The following is a 21,321-nucleotide window of genomic DNA, read 5'->3' on the forward strand; positions in this document are numbered from 1 at the left end:
CACCTTGGGCCGCTAGATGGCGTTACAAACATGGAAAAACTTAAAACGCGAATTCTCTACATTTCTCTGCATATAAATGTAATTTTATATCGTAATTATCGTAATTTAACTAACAATTGTCGATTAGTGCACTAATAATACTCTAATGATTAGTTTTTTAAATAAATAAAAATACCGAAAATGTGGCGCCACCTCTCGACAAACTCCCCAAGTTTGTCGTGGAACAGTTTCTACCTTGCATCCTTAGATGGCGCCACATTTATGGTATTTTTATTTATTTAAAAAACTAGGCATTAGACAATTATTAGTTGAATTACGGTAGTTGGATTAAAAAATTACATTTACATGCCTAGAAAAGTAGAGAATTTAGATTTTGAATTTTTTCATTTTGGGTGGCGCTATCTAGCAGTGCTAGGTGGAAACTATTTCACGACAAACTTGGGGGGTTTGCCGAGAGATGGCGCCACATTTTTTGGTATTTTTATTTATTTAAAATTATTTAAAATAAATAATAGTTCTTTAAATAACTTAATAACAGTCAATTATTAGTGTACATATCAACAATTAAAATATTAATTTCGATAATTACGATGTAAACTTTTAATAATCTAAATAAATAAATAATAAAATGTGAATATGTCAAAAATTAGTTTGGACCTCTCCGCTAGATGGCGATACCGTTTTTGGGTCCATTAACTGGCTTTCCTGCTCTTATATATAGCAAAATACGAATGCAATGAATGCTATGAATAAAACCTATAATTGTCAACAATTCAGTCAATTATTACTTTACCAATTAACAATTAGAAGATGAATTATGGTACTTATGATTGAAACCTATATGAGACGTAACCGATTGATACGCTCGAGCCAAGTGTAAACACAGAATATAAACCTCGACTGGATAAACGCAATGATTTGGGTCCCGATTATCACGTTGGCTGCCAAGTTAAAACTCATGAAAATTGTTGCAAAGTGAAAATTCTGTCTCGAGACTATTGAAGATTAGATAAGTTAGCATTTGTCGTGGTACAGAATTTTTTAACGTCGCCAAATTCACGAATCCTAACCAGATTTATTTTAGTCCCTCAACGAAAGGTCTGTTATCCATATCTGGCTGACGTGGCGACCAACGTGTTATCTTGCATTTATCTAGTCTTTACTGTAATAAAAATAAAAATAAGAATTTTCATAGGTATCTCGACGAAGTGACCCTGGACGACGAGAAAGATCAATTGTTATACGTTCGAGAGCGCGTGGCGCAGAAATTTCACGAATCGAACGGTTGGATCGACGGAAATTACGTCGACCCTGCTGCACGAGATGCTTCGAAAGAAGGAAAGCCACCGATAAGACTCAAGAATACCACCGATTTCTCCGCTCCTAAATTCAGGACGAGCAAAGACTTGTACAAAGAATTCTCATCCTACGCAGCACTGTTTGGAAACCAAAACCCAGAGCCCGCGACGCAAGCTGCGACCAACGTAATCGAAAAAGAGAAGAAAGCCAACGATCCTGAACAAGCTGAAAAAGTAGGCACGTTCGCCGTTCAAGCTGGACCGTCCGTGAACATCGAGAGGAGTTTGATAGCCCAGAATTTGGAGATGATCCGCATATCGCCCGACCCATTTTTCGTTCAAGAAAGCGCGAACGTTGGGACTTACACGATCTGCCACGACCATTGGAACGTGGGACCTTCGGCGCCTAAGGCGAAGTTCATGAAGATACCATACGAGCCACGCGGCGTCGAAAACAACGTAAAACCAATTGGCAACCCGCAAGGAAGAAAGAACTCGAAACAGCTGAACGGAGTAGAAAAACTCGTCGAGTCTACGTCACATTCTACGTCCGATTCAATGACTTTGGAAGGAACCAAGAACGATTCGCCGGAAAACAATGGCAAAACGGAAGACTCTGGGAAACCAGAAGAGAAGATATTGGATAACGAGAAGAGCCTGGAATCAGAGTCTGTTGATCCGGAGAACGAAAAGAAATCAAAGCCGGAGGAAGATCGAGCACAGTCACTTGAAGCTGTTAGAGAAGAGAGAAGAGAGAAAGCCACCGCTGAAGCCAGAAACGACCAAGCCACGAAGCAGGTGCGATTCGACGCGGAAATTACGAAAAAGCCGGAAAACCCTGTGGAGACTAGAAACGAGGAAATCTCTATGCTAGAGCGAGACTTGGAAATATTCGAAGGTACGGAGTCAAACGGTCGCAATGCGCAAGAGTCGAAGGGACACGACCGTTCGACCTCGAAGAGGATCGTCGAAGAATGCAAGCAGACCCGATCGGTCGAAGAGAAACGCGAGAAGAGACTCGAGGGAACCTCCGAAAAGGACGAACTCGAAAGGAACGAACGCTACAGGATCGTCGATGAACGTTTCGCGAATATTCTGAGAAAGTATCGTATCGAAAAAGAAGTAACTCGAACGAACGAGCGTCTGGTGTCGTCTTCGAGCACGAACTCCTTTGCGGAAGACTTGGAAGAGGCAGACGAGCTGGGTGACCTCTATTGTCCCTCCATAGACGACTTGGACAACGTCCTGACCGCGTACGATAAAATAATTAACGATGTTTCTCTGTCGACGAGAACAATCGAGAAATTTCTAACGCGGCCAGAACTCGAAGAGTACTATGCGCAGGAAGCGAACGCACCTCCATCGATCTCTCGCGAACCACTGTCAACGGCGAACGCTTCTCAAAGTAAACGACAATTGGATTATTCTTCAGAGAGCAGCGATAAAATAGCGAAAATATCGTGTTCCCGCCGAGCTAGAGATGAAAGCTCGAGTTTAACATCTTGTTCCGTGGATCCACTGTCTCCGAGCACGGATCTACCGAGCGTTAACGACGATAGACCATTGCGAGAGATGTTTAAGTCCTCTGTCGAAAGCATCGCGGATGAAACGACGCGTTTCAGGCCGGGTCTAACGTCGACCCAGGAAATCAAGAAGAGAACGTGCTCGCAGAAAGGCGATCACGATTATACAAGCCTGTACGATCTGGTGTACAACGACATCCTGAAACGAGGCTTTCCTGAATCGTGGGACCCGAAGAATATGACGGAGCGTTTGATCAGCTGCGCCCTCGAGGAAGAAAAGAGGTTCATCGAGGAGAAAATTAAAACTGATTCCAACGTGAACTGCGTCGAGAGTCTGTTGGAGCATTTGCAAAACGATCCACCGACTTCTCAGACCCAGAATCTGGAGCTTTTCATTTCCGAGAATGCGATGATGAACGAAACAGCGTCCGCAGACCTCCACGTGGCTGAGACAGCGCGCGCGATGTCAAAGTCTGAGGAAGGAAAATCGGAAATCGAGAAAGAGGATGCTTCCAGGGGATCTAATCGTCAGGCTATTATCGTGGAATCTGTCTTTAATTCTAAAAGTCAGTCGTCTTCGGGTAGCAAAGAGGATAACGAACGCTCTTCGGGCAACGAAACGAGCAAAATTTATTCCAATAACGAATCGTCGCAAGAAAAGACTCGTTCCAAGGCGACGAATGATAGAACTAATTTCAACGGGAATGATCACGCCATTCCGCAGAATGACGCTCAGCTGAAAACTGAGCAAAATAATAACGAGTATGTATCATTTTTTTATGAAGCCTCCGTTTGTTGTCTTCAAAATAGGGATGTTCGATTCCGATTCGATTCTTTAGAGGATCGATTCTCTCGTGTAAGAATCGAAGATCTATTTTTCGTAACAATAAAAGCACATTCGTTCCTACATTACTATTCGAAAAAAGTATAGGAATAGTGATGAAAATATAAGCAATGTAGAGTCTGCCTTTGGTGTAAGAGGACGAGAAGTAAAAAAATAAAAGATCGATTGTTTACAATAACCGATGCCGAGCGGAAGAATCGTATGGGAATCTGTTTACAAAAATCAAAATAAAAAAGGAAACAAAAAAGCCGATTCTTTTGAAACCGATTCTTGCAGAATCGATTCTTTGGTTTCGATTTTTAGGAGGAATCGTTTCTCTCATTCCGATTCAAAATCGATTCAAGAATCGATTCTTTCCGGTGAATCGAACATCCCTACTTCAAAAGATTCCTATTTTTGTATGGACAGACCTGGGAAAATTGTTACCTGGGAAAAAGTTTATTATATATATATATATATATATAATAAACTTTTTAATTTGTAAGTCGAGATTGCCAAACTCTTTATTATATTATGTTAATAGAATTTATATAGGAATAGTAACTTGTCTATTTTATATATATATATATATATTACATAATATATAACATAATATAATAATAATATATAATAATATAATAATAATATATAATAATATAATAATAATAATAATAATAATATATTATTATATTATATATTATGTTATATATTATGTAATATATATATATAAAATAGACAAGTTACTATTCCTATATAAATTCTATTAACATAATACAGTAAAGAGTATGGCAACCTCGACTTACAAATTAAAAAGTTTATTGTTTCGTTATTCCTTATTGCGATTAGTTTTAAGACATATATTAATTAAAAAGTAAGCCAATAAGAATAATGATTAAGTAATATTATTGTAAAAAGTTTAGGAAAAGAAATGTACAAAGAGAGCAGCACACTGTAGTGCAAAGTACAACTTTGAATGTATGGACTTGAATTCAATAAACAAACAAACAACGAACGAACGCTCAGCTACCTAGCGGTTGGGATCGGTATAGTCTCAGAATCAGACGTAATATCATTTTTCTTAAAACAACATAGCCTATGTTATTCCAGAGATAGCAAGGAAGCTATTGTTCAAATGTGGTATCAATCGATCGAGTAGTTTTCGAAATTTTTGTGTACATAGAAACAAACGCTGTCTCTTTATATAATAGTAAAAAAAAACTAAGATAAGATAAGATATGTTATTTTGTTTCATATCTATTTTCATATCCGCGATCATTTCTGAAACAACATTATTCGAAATAATTGCGAAATAATACTCCAAATAACATGATCTCAAAAGTACCCAGGTCTGATAGCCAGTATTATTATATTTATTTATTCTTGAAAGATGAATTGAAAAATGAAACTCGTACAAATTGCAACATTTATAGTAACGATAATTTAAGTTGCAGGAAGAGTTCTGCAAACGAGCCAATCGAGAACAGCGAAACCGAAATTCTGAAAACAATGGAAAACGAGGCAACGGATAATTCGAATAATAATTTGAAGGATGTCGCTGTGGAAGCTATCGCTTCGTTTTCAAGGGGTGCAATTCCTGAATTAAAAACAGATAAATCAATAGGATCGCATTTAGCCCAGGATAAGGCGGGAGTACCTGCACAATCGATTAGTAATGTTATCCACGTCTCGCCGTCTGACTCTTTACGCGATTGCGCGTCTCTCGAGTCCTCTCCCAAGAACGTTTCGAAAATCTCATCTAATGCAGCAACTCCCAAACGCGAATTCAACAAAATCGAACAATTGCGGCAAACGAGTAACTGTCTAAACGGTGACCTCGGCGAAATAACGAATCGAAGAGGTTTGTACCATGGTAACGTAATCGAAAAGGAAAAAATTTTGGCGGACTTGTACGACGATGTCCATATGAAACTTTTATTTTCTACATTGGACACGAATTGTTCGAACGCGGTCGATCAGGATTATAGGTACGCAAACTAAATGTTTAACGTTAAAGCTACCAAGGCCAACGCGTACATATTATACATACAACTATATCTTTGTAATTGGAGGGAGGGAGAAGACATTAATTTGTAATTAATCGTCCGTTATGATCATTGTTCCTACAAATTTAGTAAAAGGATTGTTAATAATAAAGTGACTTTAGAAAGAAATTTTAAGTATGTGGTGGTTTGGTAGTTTTAGTGTTAATATTTATTATTACTTTCATCGACGATCAGGCATATAATTCATATTTTTTTTTTGTGTTACAGAACGTCCAACAGCGTATCTTCGGTAAAATTAAATAAAGTAAGAAAACACCCATTTGACGTACTGTAGTTCAATGATCGCTTCGTGTATCTATTAATTCCACTTTATAATTTTAGGTCGAAGCATTGTCGTCAGACACCTCGCGTTCCGAAGGGGAATTATGCATGGCAAGTTCCGGTTCTTATTCCCTAGGAGAAGTTAAGGTATTAAGTACAGACGCGTGTGCCAATAGCGTAACCGTTTTCGTCACGAAAGAAATGTTAAATTCCTGGAATGAATCTTCGAAGGCAAGTACGACGATGACTACGGTGGACGAACAAAAATTTTCACCCATAACTTTGTTATCTTAACCATATTTTGTACTGTATTTAAATTATTTAATTCATTTATTTTCAGTCGTTGATACAAAGTATGGGAGAAATTTAGGGTTGCTGATTTGACGGAGAACGCGCTATCGAGAATACGTTAGAATAAAGTATATTCCGCGACATTTGCTCTTTAAATGAACTTGCATAAAAAAAAATTTAATAATGGTACCAATGCACTGTACATAATTATAGCTCTAAGCAATGATGTTATATGAACAAGAACGTCACGAACGTTATGTATAATTATAGAAAAGTAATAAAACCACTACCCAAAACATAGTTGTCGATGTTACGTGTGTTAATTTATTTTTAATGGAATATACCGAGTACTTTAATAGAATATATGGGAATAATTTCGGGTTGCTGATTTGACGAAAAGTGCGCCAACCGATATGCGTTGGCGTGGAGTGTATATTGCAATTACACGCATTACAATTGAAGATGCAAAGACGATGACGTATATTGCGTGATATTCGTGCTTCCAATGCGGAGTGAAAAAATGTTTAGTAATAGCATCGATACATTGAAAATATAATAATAGCCCTAAGCAAATGATGTCATATACTGGAACATTATGAGCGTTGTATAATTAGACGAAAGCAATGAAATTATGTATAGAATGCGATCGTCGGTGTTATCTCGTTAACCTATGATCATTTGTGCGCACTTTAAAGGAAATCATGAAATGCGTGTTTTCATCTAAAGTTTAACGTTACGAAGATAAACAGGCTCGAAACGTCGTATGTGACATCTATAAAAAGTCAGGGGGAACGTAACAAGTACCGTGAAGGATGTTTTTTTAAATGTCACACACATAACCTTACATTTCGGCATAAATATGAGACTACTTAAGATGCGATTCACGTAGATAACACGTTCATAAAATACAGTTTATTCGAGTCGTTTGATAAAAATAATGAGCTCTATATGGTTTAATGGATAAAATTTATATTCCATATAAGGAAACAACAACTGAAAAGGAAAATGTGCGACAAGTATGTCATTGGTTACTCGATGTCGGAAAAGAAACGGCAGAAAATTAATTGGAATGACTTTTACAATCTTTGCGAATCCGAAGGGTTTCTACTGAAAATGGTATATACTTTTTTATATTTATTTTCATTTTTATTTCCATGACTTAAACACATTGTATAACGTTATAATAGTGTGAGGTTATGTAGATAAATCCTTTATGTTAAAGCTTATAACGTTTGTATAATACGTGATATTTTCAAATTAACGGATTAATTTCAGATTGATGTAAACTCCGATCTTGAATCTCAGGGACCACTTGACGTTTTTATACATAAAATGACGGATAAATTAGTATACGCAGAAAATGGTGATCAAAATGTATGCTTGTATCCTTAGTATTTGTTACAATTGGAACTATTGTTACAATTAATGTCTGTTTTAGGCCAAAGCGATCATTTCAAGAATTCAAGAGTACTGCTGCCAACATCCCGAAGTAATAGTTATCGATCCTTTGGATAATATTAGGGTTTTAATAAATCGTTATAAATCATACGAACTTATACAGCAGCATGTACAATTTAATGGTAAATAGAAAGTAGCTGTATCTGATACAATTATAATAATTAAAAGAAGAAGCAGATATAAATCACAGTATATTTCAACATGCATTTTTATTTTTCAGATGTATTTACTCCAAAGTTTGTAGAAATTAAAAGTAAAGACATTGTTGAGAATATATCACTGTTGAAAAGAACAAATATTAAATTTCCGTTACTTTGCAAATCGCTTATCGCTCAGGGTTGCAGCGATGCACACAAGGTAAATATTTTATTTATTAGAAGGGAATGTATAGATCTTAATAGAATGTACAACAAAACTTATTTTCAGATGATGATCATTTTCAACGAAGCAGGTTTGAAAGATTGTCAACCACCTTGCGTTGCTCAAGAGTTTATCAATCATAATGCAATTGTTTACAAAATATACATAGTTGGTGAACATTATCATATAGATGAGAGACCCAGTTTCAAGAATTTTTATGAAGAAGACTGCACTACATTAGAAACGATATTTTTCAATTCAGTTATATTTAATAGTAATTATCGATCTAAATGGACAATTTTATCAGAAGAAGACATTCCACTAACAGTTAAACCGAAACATGAAATATTTGAAAAAATCGTCAAAAAAGTTATAAAACTCTTTGGGCTTGTTTTGATCGGCGTTGACGTTGTTATTGAAAATCACACTGGAAAATATGCAATTATAGACGTAAACGGCTTTCCTGGATACGTTGGCTACCCTAACTTTTTTGAACAGTTAATAGGTTGCATTAAGAAGTTAGTCGAACAAAGGAATTTGCAGCAAAATTCTAAAAGCTATACATTGAAAAAGTGTTTAAGCGACGACCTGGATTCTGGTTTTGAGAGCGACGAAAAAAAGAAATATTCTACAAATAAATAATACAAGTAAGGGATGCATTAAAAAGATGGATAATTATATCAGATTGATAACCCAATTCACTATAATCTAAAATCTAAGAAGTACAAAGAGGTATTCTTTGACAAAAATAATATATACTTTCTTTTTATGTAATAACGACTTCATTCATTCTTATCTTTTATATTACGTTATATTGTCGTAGGAGACTGAAGTTTTACAATCTGAAATATTTATTTCTTTTTTTACGTTTTTGGTTAATTTTGCTTTCATAATATACATATACATATACTAGCTGCACCCCGCGGTTTCACCCGCGTGGAATACTATTTATTTTATATGGTTTGCATTCGATTGACTGTTCAATATAGCCTATGTTCTTCGTCAGAATGCAATCTATCTCCTCCGCCAAATTTTATCAAAATCTGTTCAGTGGTTTAGGCGCGAAAAGGTAACAGACAGACAGACAGACAGACAGACAGACAGACAGTGACTTTCGCATTTATAATATTAGTATGGTTATAGCTTTTGTAAAAGATTAATTCAATTTACTTATTTACATCGACATTTTTTTTAACGAAATAGTCTACTATAGTAAGGAACATGACTGCCAGAAAAATACTTCGCACTTATGTACTATATTTGCAATGGTTGATAAGAAAAAAATTCGAGGGTAATATACGTGAAACAAATTTACACTTTCATAGTAAAGTATAAAAATGTATATCTAAATTATTATAAAGGCATTAAAAATACATAATAACTTAGTTATTATATATTGCAGCATATATTTTTTTATTTAACGGATCCCAGTTTTTTAAGTTCGTTACATCCGATTCATTTCGTTACGAGTACGTACAATTTGCAAGTACAAATGTTATGCATAACAAAACAGAAATGATAATAAGTACTAATTATACTGTGACATTTTTCTGAATAAAAATTTTTTTTAAGGTTTAAATCGTCTTTATTTACGCACGCACAGAATATAAAAGAAAGATTTCAATCTATTTACATCGAAAATACACAATCTTTGCACTTACAAGTACAGTTAAATTTTAACTGTTGGATTCTAATTGAGTACAATTTGTGCCTTGATTATTGTCACTTTTCTCAATCTGTTCTTTCTGTTTCATCCAAGCCTTGGCAGAGGCCAAAAATTTAAGATTCGGCCTTTGCGACTCATCTTCTGGGAAAACAAAATCGAATACTTCTTCCCAACCATCGTCTCTCTAGAAAAAAAGAAAAATAAAAGAATTAATTACGATAAACACAAACATTTAAAAAAACAAACAAATGTATCGTAAATTAGTGAATTTATTTACCCCGTCTTCTCCCACGATACGTCTTCTACGTTTAATTCTTCGAGGCATTTTTTCCATAATTTTAGATCGTGTGTCATCGTCTCCTTTCTCATTTTCAAAATCTCTCCATGCTTCTAAAAGCAACGCTCGACTTTCTTTGTCTCCGTTTGATCTAAGGGCATCATTTCCACGTTCAAAAATTCTTCTCGCCAGAACGACATTATCAGGACCATCCTCTGATGCTGAATTTGCCAATTCAAATTTAGCGTATGCAATCCAGACCTGAACAAAGTCGTCGTTTTCATCGTTACAATGCAACAAACATTATTAGGTAATTCAAGTTGTATCGCATTTATTTAACTTACTTTAACGTGTAGCGTACGTTCTAATAGCCTTTCAAATAACTGCCTCGCATTTTCGGTTTCGTCCTGTGCTATTTCGAAGTCGATATACGACTTCCATAACAGTTCAGGCATATCTAACCTGCAAATTTAAGATAAACATTTCGAACAACAGTATACTAGAAAATATAAATTAAGAATTATTTATTTTCACATAGTTTACCGCGGCTGTGATATAGCTAACTCATAAATAGCTCGTGCACGTTCTACGTCGCCTAGAAGTGTTTCCAACTCTGCAAACTATAGAACGAACTTTTAATGAGTATATGGCAATTGCTGAATTGTTATGTACAATTAATTGTTTTTGTTTCACATACCTTCATCCATGTGGTACAGTTCTCTGGACCAAACTCGAGAAACTTTTGATACAAAATTCTACATCTATCGAATTCTCTCAATTGTATTTCCAAATCGATATACCCGCGGTATAATTTATCTCTAGGACAAATACCCAACGACATACCCTAGAGTAATTAAAAATCAAATAATCAGATTTAATAAAATAAACAAGTTTTAGTACGGTACATATTTAATCGAGTGCTTACTAATGTTTTCCTAGCTGCTGCTAAATTTTTTTGTCTTATTTCAAAGTATGCGTAAAGTAACCAAATTTTCGAAAAAGTAAAATGTTTATGAGGAATTAGTTCTAAGCATGCCCTGGAAAAATTATATTAATTAATTTATTATTCAATTATTTACGAATGTATAAATCATTGTTTGTAGTTTTCAGAAAAAATATGAATTACCTGTAGACTTGTCGACATCTTTCCATATCTTCGGTATCAAGTTCTTCGAAAAGAGCATAATTTATCCAAAGATAAATATATCTTCTCCAAAATAGTTTTTCCTGTAAAATATGCTAACTTTAAAAAACAAGCGAGCGTTAAATTATAAATATAAAATTCCGTGAAATATCTTTTACTTTAGTTGGAGGTACATTAGCTATTGCGCGTTCGTAAGTTTCTCTGATAATATCTACATTTCCTTCTGATTCCACTAATCTCAAGTAGTCAAACCAAGCATCGTAATTGGAAGGATTCTCTTTGACTTCTTGTTCGTATTGGTATTTTCTTTTGCTTACAATTACATCCTCGATACCTAAAACAGCGAAGTAATATTATTAAGCTTATATGCAAGATTAATCATAAAATGTTACTCATTATAATACAGCACCTGAACGATCGCCATACTTCTTCTCGTGTATAGTGTACGCCTTATAAATTTCTTGTGTTTTCTCTTTTGGAATGTGATCTAATGCATATTTGTAAATTACTCTAGCTCGATCATGCTGCAAGAAAAAATATATAGAATGAAGAAAGCATAATATGTATTCTATACTGGAACAAAATAAGTTTATTCACCTCTCTTTGGCCTTCTTCAAACTTTGCAAACGCGATAAACAATTTTTCGTCCAAACTTTCATCGCCATAAAAATTAATAGCTCGTTCGTAAACACTACGAGCGCCATTAATGAATCCATGGGACTCTTCGAATCGTGCGTACTTAATCCAATGTTTAACATCAGGATGAACCATTACAAAACGTTCATAGATTTGTCTAGCTCTTTGTATTTCTTTGTACCTTAATTCGAACTTGATGTAAGTTTGCCAAGCTTGTTCATCTGGTTCCCATTCCATCCATCTTTCGAATACTTGACGCGCTCCTAGAAGAATTTTTTGATTAACAATATCTTCTTTATATAACATTTAAAATGTTTGGAAAATTAAAATTTTACCAGCAATATTTTCTAACATTTCTTCCATATAAGTATATTTATACCAAAATTGATTTGCTCTAGGTAATATGGTAACAGCACGGTCCCACAAATTTCTGGCATGATTCACTTGACGATTTCGCATTTCCATTTCTGTGTATTTCAGCCATAATGTTATGTTTCTGTGATCGACGTCTAGCGCACGTTCGTATATAGATCTAAAATTAATTTGCAGAAGGTTAAGAATTTTGCGTATCACAGAATCCTAAATATAATATTCAATTACACATATCGTACCGTGCTCTTTGTATCTGTTTTTGACTTTCTTCCCATTGTGCATACTTTATCCAATTTGAAATCACCATACGATTTTTACGGATGTTGTCTTCGAAAGCTTTACGCTTCCGATGTTGATAATCAGCTAACTCATGAGGATCAGAAATTTTTTGTTTTGGTGGCTGAAAGGAGACATTTACACGTATATGATAAATCACGTTTATCATACGATATTCTTACATTGTATGTAGTATAGTTTGTAAGAAATGTATCCCTACCGGTGGTAAAATCTCAAGATCCCTTTCTTTAGCCTCCCGCAATAGCTGCTCTGCTGTTATTTGAATTTCAGCAGGAGCTTTATTCTTGACCTATAATAAAAAATTGTGTAGATAATTTAAACTTTAAAGAAATTTCATGTTTACATTGCAGGCGCATATGAAAAAGGAAAATTAAGTACCTTGGCGACTTTCGGCATTTTCTGTGATTTCTCCATGGTGTTAATTTATTATTAAACTTTAATTAAAAATTAATTATTAAACGAACACAAGGCAATTGGTGAACTTTTTCGTGGTCCTATTTCAATTTGCACATTTTCAAGGAAGAAACGATTACTATTTCTTTTAATCTACGTCGATCTATAAATAAATAATCATAATACTGTTCGTTATTGTTTTTTCAAATTGTATATAAATTAATTTTTTTAATCGTTAGAATGTTTTTTAATCGACAGTAGTAAACAGATAGAAAGTGAAAAGGTTAGGTCCATAGATACAACTAACCTATACATAACGTAATTAATCGTCGCGTTCTCATTGGTCCGCTGTGTCGACACGTCATTCCAGCCAGGGACGTGTTCCACGGTCAGTAAGCGATGAGCATCTGCGGGAGACGGTTGGAAACGGTACTCTTTGTGTTATAATGAGTGTTATTATTCCGTTGACAATTATTTTCTCTCGTTAGAATAACGTGTATAGTATCGTAACGTGCCTCGTTAATATTTATACATATAAATAACAACAACTAGCAAGAATATTGTCGTATCCGTATCTCTCTAGAACATAATTCGCTGTCGTCGGTCCTGCCTCAGTCACGTGGTTTTGTTTATCACGTTTTACATTCTCAGCGAACGCACCGTAAATTCATATCAGAAAATGACCATTTCACGTTTACAATCGATAGTTTACCCATTGATTTCTCATATAAAAACAATGCTTTCTCTTTCAACGAGCTCGTTCTGCGAAACGAAGCGACACGGTCGATTATTTTTAGGTTTCCTTCAGTAACTTTTACATGGTTTCATTGTTGACACTGTGTAGCCCACTTGTACGCGCGAACCGTGTACTTATTCGAACGCGATGCGCACGATGCTGAAAATGCACGCACGTTAATATATTGTTTTTTTCATTATACGTGCAGTTCGTAACCAGACGAAAGAAAAATTCGGCGGTCCGCGAGTGAGATCTAAAATTAATAAGGAATCGAGGCAACGCGGAATTCGTCGGTTATTTCAAGGTAATCCCCTCGGAGTGAAAACAGCCGCGCGTGATTGGTTTTAATAGTGACGTTTGTAGATTCCGGTGACGTTTGCACGGGGAAACAGTTTGCTTTTCGTTGGAAACACAGAAAATTTGTTAGGATGACAGTACTCGGGCGATTCGAGTACAGCGTGGCCTGAAGTGTTCTCGAAATTACCGATCGTGTCGGGCAACGATAAAAGATAGCGGGGTACTGGCTCGCGAGAAATTTTCTTTTTAACCGTGGGCTGCACGAGAAACAACAGTGCACGAACGCATATCGGGACGAGAGAGAGACAGGGATAGGCACGTAAGAAGGAGAGGTTAATTCGTGGACACGGAAAGAGAACCAGAGGAAGAAAGCGAGAGCATAGAGGAAAAGAGAGGGCCAGTCGGTGTGGTGAAGCTTTATCTTTATTATGCGCCGCTGAGTGAATTGTCAAGTGAAATCAGAAATGGCTGCCAACGAGCAACAACGCAAGGTGAGTAGGGGAGAAATACATTGTATTTTTCTCGTGTCGCGAATGACTTTTCGATATGCTCGATAAAATGACGGATTCGTGGGATTGTCGAGAGGCAGGCTCGTCGTTCGAAACGATCGAACGTGCGATCCATTCGCGATGGTTTCGAGTCAACAAAACGGGGATTTAATACAAATGTCTCGGGGGATCAGTCACACTAAAACGAACAATCGACGTCTTTGACTTTTGGTTCTTCGTTGATAAATATTTGACAGCCAGAGGAACTACGGAACGGACAGTACGAAAACATACTTCTGTTTTACGCGGACAGGAATTTTTCAACGAGACGTTTCGCTTCATTCAAATATTTGCCAGATCATCGATGCATAAAAAGATATACATATAATTCTCGTCTAAATGTTGAACAATGTTTAGTCGAAACTTAGTAAATTTGAAAGAAAAATGTTAGGTTAACCCGACTGATGTTATATACTTCGTTGCCATTTAAATTTATTAGATTCTCAGTGTCTTTACTTTACATAGTTTGCTTGTGAGCCACAGATATACATATAGATCGTTGTGTGCAGTATTTACATTCGTAGAAGCAGCTGTCAGTAGACGATCGGGAAGGTGTCATGAAATCCTGCGAGAAAATATGCAATATCCGATTTCCTTCGAGTTTTAGCTACCAAAAGATGATTGTATAATTTTTCGTTACAAAAAAAAAACTACGTAAAAAGCTCGTGTAGAAATTTGAAAGGAATCGTGGCTGACCGTGGCAATCAACGTTACAATAACATCGACGAAAGCTGTATTACAAGCGATACGCTCGACGTTTTTTTGTTAATATTTCCACCATAATTTTCCCCGTCGATTTTAATTTGGACGATTTTCGCATCGAGATGATTGAAAATTAACACGATTAAGATGTTTGGTAGAAATATACTGAACTTTGCGCGCTCGCTGCAATTAGACACAGTACGAAAATTAACATATGCCTCGTATGACGACAGATATCTGTATTTCTTTTTCCAACGAGATCGGACTAGTTCCTGCCACTAATTTCAATCGTGTATCCGTCGATCAGTGTAATCGCGAAGATATTTCGGGAATACCACGAATGTTTCTGTTCATCTGACATTGAATTCTATCAAATCGAGCGTTTGTTATAAATCGTTCTCTTGTCGTTGTACCATAAATAGACACGATTTTCCTCTCGTGATTTATTATGGAACGAAATCGTTCCTTTCTTTTTTGGAAAAATCGTTTGCGCATGATTTTATTATTTTTCTTTGCGAACGTCACGTACACCAGTTGAATGCCCATTCTTTTCGCACAATGTCTAGAATCTAGATGATGGTGCAATTTACATACGATTTCATAATGTTGCACGAAAATATAAATTAGTGTATTTACATCGTTTCGCAATAAAGACGAGATTTATCGGGAAGGTAAAAATATTGAAACGATAAGAATGTATTAACGAAACGACTGTTTTCGCGGACCGAAACCAATATATATTTTTTATTTTATTTTGTGCCTTGCACATATGTACGTGTATTACTTATGTATACGATCTTCGTCATGTTTCGTGCGTCGATTCACTTTAAATTTTGCGATTACTTGTATAACATTAACTATGGAGGTGAATAGAGCGATACTTGCGGTATCGAGAACGAAGAATATTTAAATATGTCTCAAGAAAATTATTTTATTTCATTGTGCACGTTACAATAAATTGTTATTGAGGAAATTATTGTACATTTCTTTTTTTTATATATATGTGAAATTTACCTGGCACGTAACGATAAACGAGTTACATAATTTTTTATTGTAATATGTTTGAACTAATAAGATTGAAAACTGTATTATTTCAACTATAATATCAGCTACTTTCAATCAATTCTTTATTACAATTGTATTATTAAGGAAAAGTCGAATAGGTTTTGTAGTAGTTATTAAAAAAATATGTAATCGTTTATAAAATTATTATACCAAAGTATATTTTTTAAACTGAGTCTGACATAAGCGATAGGTTTTAATGGATTATCATTGCATATAAACATCCAGGTAAGCGTATGTGACCTTAGAAACTGCCAAGGTATGTGATTTTAAGGCTTCACAAATGCTATAGCATAACTACATATTGGTGTGTCATAAAGATTAATAAAAACATATTTTATGCAAAGTTTTACTACAGTATCATTTAATGCAGTACAATTTTTATATTGCACAAAATGAACTATCAAGTATCATTATTATTATATTACAACTGTTAAATTTTAGTCGTACAATATTACTCTTTACATGTATTGAGTTTTAAATATATCAGTTTTAAAGTTTTATTTTTTAAATTTATAAGTATATGTTTCATATATATCTAATGCAGCAACACTATTTGTTTCGCAGTATAAAAAATATACTTTTAAAAAACATATTTATTTCTCTTTTTATCTCGTTTAAATATTGTCATTAATAAGTTGTATGTTCTTGCAAATGTTTGATAGAATTATGAACTTATAATTCTGAATTAATAATTAGGAACCACAGGAGTTAAGAGAACCAGCCCACCATGCAAGGAGACCGATGAATGCATTTCTCATTTTTTGTAAACGACATCGTGGTTCAGTGCGGTCTGGTTTCCCACATTTAGAAAATCGAGCAGTCACAAGGGTTCTCGGAGAATGGTGGGCCACTCTTCATCCAGATCAAAAGCGTTCATATACAAATTTAGCACAGGAGGTAAATTATTTGTAACATAGAAAAACTAAATGTTACATTGGCAATCATACATTGATGTAATTCTAAATAGTATATTACAAACCTTGGAAGCTTATTATGTATGAACTAGCTTAATATTCTTGTTAGTACTTTGTAAATTCATATTAACATTTACTTATTACAATATTCGTTACCAGATTTAAAGGAAATGACAATGTTTTAATTATCTTTCAGTACAAAGATGCATTCTTGAATGCAAATCCTGATTTTAAATGGTACAAATTACCAGCACCTCCTTTACGTACTTTGAATACTAGGCCTACAAATAAAAAAGCAGAAACTAGTTCTAGCGAGCAACCTGTAGAGAAATTGAAATCCGAGAATGAGTCTTCCGATTATTCAAAGTCCAATGAACGAGACGGACAATCTATTCAACCAGGCAAATTAGCAGACGAATCTCAACTTGGTGGCCTCAGTTCTCTATTTACACCTCAAAAAACACAAATAACAGATGAGCAGGCAAATGTTAATGGTTCTGCAAATGAAAGCGATGGTGAAGTTCCAGAAACTCCAAAAAAAAAATATCCAGATATACCTCTCTCACCCGACGATAAGAGGGAATGCAAAGCTGATCTTTTTGATGCAAAAAAAAGGATAAAATCTGAATCGAACAATAACGAACAGCAATACGTAAGAAACTATTTTCTTAAATATATTTGTACAATTTTGTATAATACTAACATTAATAATTACGTTTAGGATACAGAAGATGAGAAGATAGAGATGAATAATTTTTTGACTACAAACATGTCTTCTGAGGAAAATAATTTTAAAAGCGAACGAACGTGCAAAGGTTTACGTTACCAAAAATTCCTTGCGGAACAAATGAAAAATATTGGCTCATCAGGGCAGCAACCTAAACGAAGACGGCAAACTGGTAATCGTAGGTAAATAAGTGTATATTTAAAAAAATACATACACGATGTACTATTTAATGTATCATTCAAAGTGTAATCTGTTTTAAATAATGCTTCTGTTAGCAGCGATGGTCAACCAAATGAGAGAAGAAATTCAATTTCGTCAAATGTCAGCGAGAAAACTGATTCCTTGAGTAGCGAAGGTGGAAATAGTTCTCGTAGCGAATTAGAACATCTCGCGGAAAGGTAATTTAATTTATTTAATGATAATTTAAATAAAAGTAAATAACGTGAATATTCTATTCAGTGCCGAAGGAAATATCGAAGCTTCAAAACCAGAAGATACAGAAACTGAAGGAACAGAGATAGAAGGAACAGAAGGAGAATTAGATTTTGGACCTTGGACAGCACGTAAAAGATTTAAAGCTGAGTAAGTTATAAATTATTTTTATTTCAAGATATCGTAGACTAAGATGTTACCTAGTAAAAATATATTATTTTTATGTGTTATTTTCATGTGTAGGGACTTTAACTTAGAGAAGAAAATCGAAGCATTACCATCTTTAAGTTTAGAAGAATTTCAAGAAAAAAAGAAACAACAACGTACGAAAAAGAAAAAGATCGTACAAAAGTTCACATTAGCTTTAAATAACAAAAGATATCAAAATAATTTTAACACTAATCCAAACAGTCAAACTGCGGAAGACGCAGAAAAAGCTCTTCTTGTTGGAAGTCAAAAGAGGAAAGCACGAAAACAGAGCATTACGCGTAATGCTGCAGCTATAAATGATTTTAAGCAAGAAATTGAGGAATCCAATGAATGTAAGTATAAAGATATAAAAGATGATGTAGTGTTCATTCAGCGTTATATATTTAGTATTATTTCTAAAGAAATCTAATTATCTGCACAAATGTTAATATAGCGTGGTGTACATCGCCGGACTTAGAAGCATTGGCGTGTCTTGCAGAAGTTGCCGCCAACAGAACAAAGCTTACCAAACATAACACATAAGATATATTTTTCGATATGTAGCAGTCGTTTGGGATACGAAGTTGCGCTACGCAAACCAAAATCTTATTCGTTTATTTCTTAGTATAATTTCTTATTAGTGGAATTAATGAAATTATTGCTTTGATTGCTGTTAAAACATAATAACGTTTCCAACTGATCAAATATGTATCACGTTATTATCGTTAATATCTGTGTCGTTAATTGCTGTTAATTATGAATATTAATATTGTGACTGCTATAATTATTTCGCGACTCAACATATAAAGATATTTCTTTTATGTTGCATAAATGTCCTACAAACGTGGTCAATGAAAGATAGTTTTTTGTATAGTTTGTTAACAAATAATGTTGTTACTATTACATACTGAAGAAAGATTCTAGTTTCCACTTTTTTGTTGTGTGTAATTATTAAAATATTGCGTCACACATTCTATACTTGTTAATGAATACCTGCAGTGCAGATGATAGCCATTTTATCTAATTTGAGAAAATGCCCGCGTATTGCTATTCATTGGGAAATTTGTGCAACTTCCAACAAATGTAATATTGTCACATAGGACCTGATTGGAGAAATGATCGATGAAGGATAGGAAAGGTGCATATAGTAAGAAATATTAGTCGGTGTGTATTATAGGATGATGTTGGTAAAGCAAGGATTTCAACTTGCGGATGAATTTTTCTAATATAAAATGTAAATGCGATCGAAAAGTGACAGTAACAGTGCCGTAAATCTTAACAAAAGCCGATGAACAGGGCATTTTATCATATCTATGTGTAGTAATGATAACATGTAATAATTGCAAAGTCACTTGTTACTATTTTTTTGTTATTATCATCGGCGTACATTTTATCTGTATTTCATTATGTTCTGTAAACACTTTATGTACATAGAAATAGGTGCAGTATTATGAAAGATATCCTTCATGATCTGAATATCAAAAAAGGATATAATCAAAATATACAAGTATAAATATTTATGTATATATATATATTTATACACATATTCAAGACCACTGTTTATACGTTATACGTGCGTACATGTAAACATACGTAATAATGTAATGTGTGCAAAATAGAAAATGTAAATTTTATTGTTAGCGAGTGTTCTCTCGTATCAGGAAGCGTATGTATACATGTATGTATGTAATTTGATAAGACTACATATATATATATATGAATGTATATTTATAATATTTATATCAACTAACTATTACTTTAGTGTTAAGACCATGAAAATGCGATTCTGTGCTCTGTTTGAGAAAGTAAGGGACTTGTCTGTGATTTTGGCTAAAGGAGTTTTTAATATTTTATATTTTTCTATTCATTTTCTCTCCTTTTCTTTTTCACCTCTTTAAGTTCATTGAAGTCTAACTCCAGACAGTGTTAGCGAAATGATAGGGGTAACTAATGTTAGTAAAATCTTCTGTAATATGGAAATGAGTATACCGTTTACATTTCAAATGTGCCTTGAAGAGATATGAACATAGATATTAAACAATGACCAACAATATATTTTCGATTCATTTCGCCATTCTAACTGTCATTTGACTTTTATATTTATACCTTCTACAGTTTCTAATTGTGGTTACGGTACATAACTATATAGCGAGCCTTTGTGGCCAGCGTCCGAATATTTGGAATTCTTAAAAGAAAAAAAAATTAAGGGAAAGTGTTTCGAATTTTACTGCACAAACATCTATGTACCTAGCTTTAAAATGTATAATTTACACGAACATATATGTATATATATATATATACACTCGTATATATATGTATATGTATATGTATATATACTTGTAACATATTGTATACCATTTATATGAATAATAAAGATATAATATTTTGATGTAAACTTGAAATTGTTTGCAGCGTACTTTGATCATATAAAATTATTTCATTTAACTAATTACTATCTGATTTACGAAATTGTTTAAGTATCCAAATAGCAAAATATATTTATACTTCTTGCATCATATTCTAAAAATACATTTTGACGATTGTATTTTGTTTCATTTCGTCTATATAACTAGACGTAAGGTTAGAATTAAAAATTACTCGAGTTCTGTTTATTCCTGACTTACGTCAATAAAAAATGATCGATGTACACTTTACGAATATATGCATTAAAATACAATTGTAGTCATTGTGTCTCTCTGTAGTAAATATATATATAAAGAAATCAGATGCAATACTATAAATAAAACTATACGTAGGCAATTAGGCATTAAAAGATAATAATACATTAAATTCACACATTCGTGTAAGTAGCCCTCAGGAGCTGTAGTTATGTTTAATTGCTAATGTAA

At 34.2% G+C, this 21,321-nt stretch overlaps 4 protein-coding genes across 11 annotated transcripts in view; 3 read left to right on the top strand and 1 right to left on the bottom strand.

Moving 5' to 3' along the window:
* LOC128895501 (uncharacterized) overlaps positions 1-6,687 on the top strand; it is a 66,686-nt gene extending 59,999 nt beyond the window's left edge. For 4 of the 5 annotated variants that reach the window (XM_054158139.1, XM_054158140.1, XM_054158144.1 and 1 more), the window contains 5 exons: positions 1,196-3,583; positions 5,090-5,629; positions 5,915-5,951; positions 6,029-6,199; positions 6,309-6,687. In XM_054158139.1, the coding sequence (XP_054014114.1) occupies positions 1,196-3,583; positions 5,090-5,629; positions 5,915-5,951; positions 6,029-6,199; positions 6,309-6,338 (3,166 nt within the window). In that variant the 3' untranslated portion in view covers positions 6,339-6,687. The remainder of the gene's footprint in view (positions 1-1,195; positions 3,584-5,089; positions 5,630-5,914; positions 5,952-6,028; positions 6,200-6,308) is intronic. The other variant, XM_054158141.1, reaches the window with a different exon arrangement.
* A 35-nt stretch (positions 6,688-6,722) lies between these two features.
* LOC128895512 (inositol-tetrakisphosphate 1-kinase-like) lies at positions 6,723-9,656 on the top strand. Its single transcript, XM_054158172.1, is given in 6 exon segments — positions 6,723-7,251; positions 7,253-7,375; positions 7,535-7,633; positions 7,698-7,839; positions 7,938-8,074; positions 8,144-9,656. Coding segments are annotated over 6 exon segments (1,113 nt in total). The 5' UTR covers positions 6,723-7,215; the 3' UTR covers positions 8,720-9,656.
* A 96-nt stretch (positions 9,657-9,752) lies between these two features.
* On the bottom strand, positions 9,753-13,314 carry LOC128895507 (protein crooked neck). Of its 2 annotated transcripts, XM_054158162.1 has the most exons (15): positions 13,170-13,314; positions 12,848-13,025; positions 12,669-12,758; positions 12,412-12,572; positions 12,136-12,332; positions 11,762-12,063; positions 11,574-11,688; positions 11,323-11,498; positions 11,147-11,247; positions 10,946-11,057; positions 10,718-10,864; positions 10,564-10,640; positions 10,365-10,482; positions 10,021-10,281; positions 9,753-9,927 (listed from the first exon to the last, which is right to left on the bottom strand). In XM_054158162.1, the coding sequence occupies exons 2-15, from the start codon at positions 12,881-12,883 to the stop codon at positions 9,754-9,756; spliced, it is 2,067 nt and encodes a 688-aa protein (XP_054014137.1). In that variant the 5' UTR covers positions 12,884-13,025; positions 13,170-13,314; the 3' UTR covers position 9,753. The 2 variants fall into 2 exon arrangements, with proteins under 2 accessions (XP_054014137.1, XP_054014136.1); XM_054158161.1 differs by lacking the exon at positions 13,170-13,314 and having other exon boundaries at positions 12,848-13,160.
* Positions 13,315-14,024: 710 nt separating this feature from the next.
* Positions 14,025-20,868, top strand: LOC128895510 (HMG box transcription factor BBX). Of its 3 annotated transcripts, none has more exons than XM_054158167.1 (8): positions 14,025-14,386; positions 16,907-17,107; positions 17,321-17,776; positions 17,846-18,033; positions 18,127-18,249; positions 18,311-18,433; positions 18,527-18,825; positions 18,927-20,868. In XM_054158167.1, exons 1-8 carry the CDS (start codon positions 14,360-14,362, stop codon positions 19,013-19,015), a joined length of 1,506 nt encoding a protein of 501 aa, XP_054014142.1. In that variant the 5' UTR covers positions 14,025-14,359; the 3' UTR covers positions 19,016-20,868. The 3 variants fall into 3 exon arrangements, with proteins under 3 accessions (XP_054014142.1, XP_054014143.1, XP_054014144.1); XM_054158168.1 differs by having other exon boundaries at positions 14,028-14,386; positions 18,130-18,249; XM_054158169.1 differs by lacking the exon at positions 14,025-14,386 and adding an exon at positions 14,394-15,816.
* The last annotated feature ends 453 nt before the right edge of the window (positions 20,869-21,321 follow it).

Source organism: Hylaeus anthracinus, unplaced genomic scaffold (genome assembly GCF_026225885.1).
Source record: "Hylaeus anthracinus isolate JK02 unplaced genomic scaffold, UHH_iyHylAnth1.0_haploid 5, whole genome shotgun sequence".
NCBI lineage: Eukaryota > Metazoa > Arthropoda > Insecta > Hymenoptera > Colletidae > Hylaeus > Hylaeus anthracinus.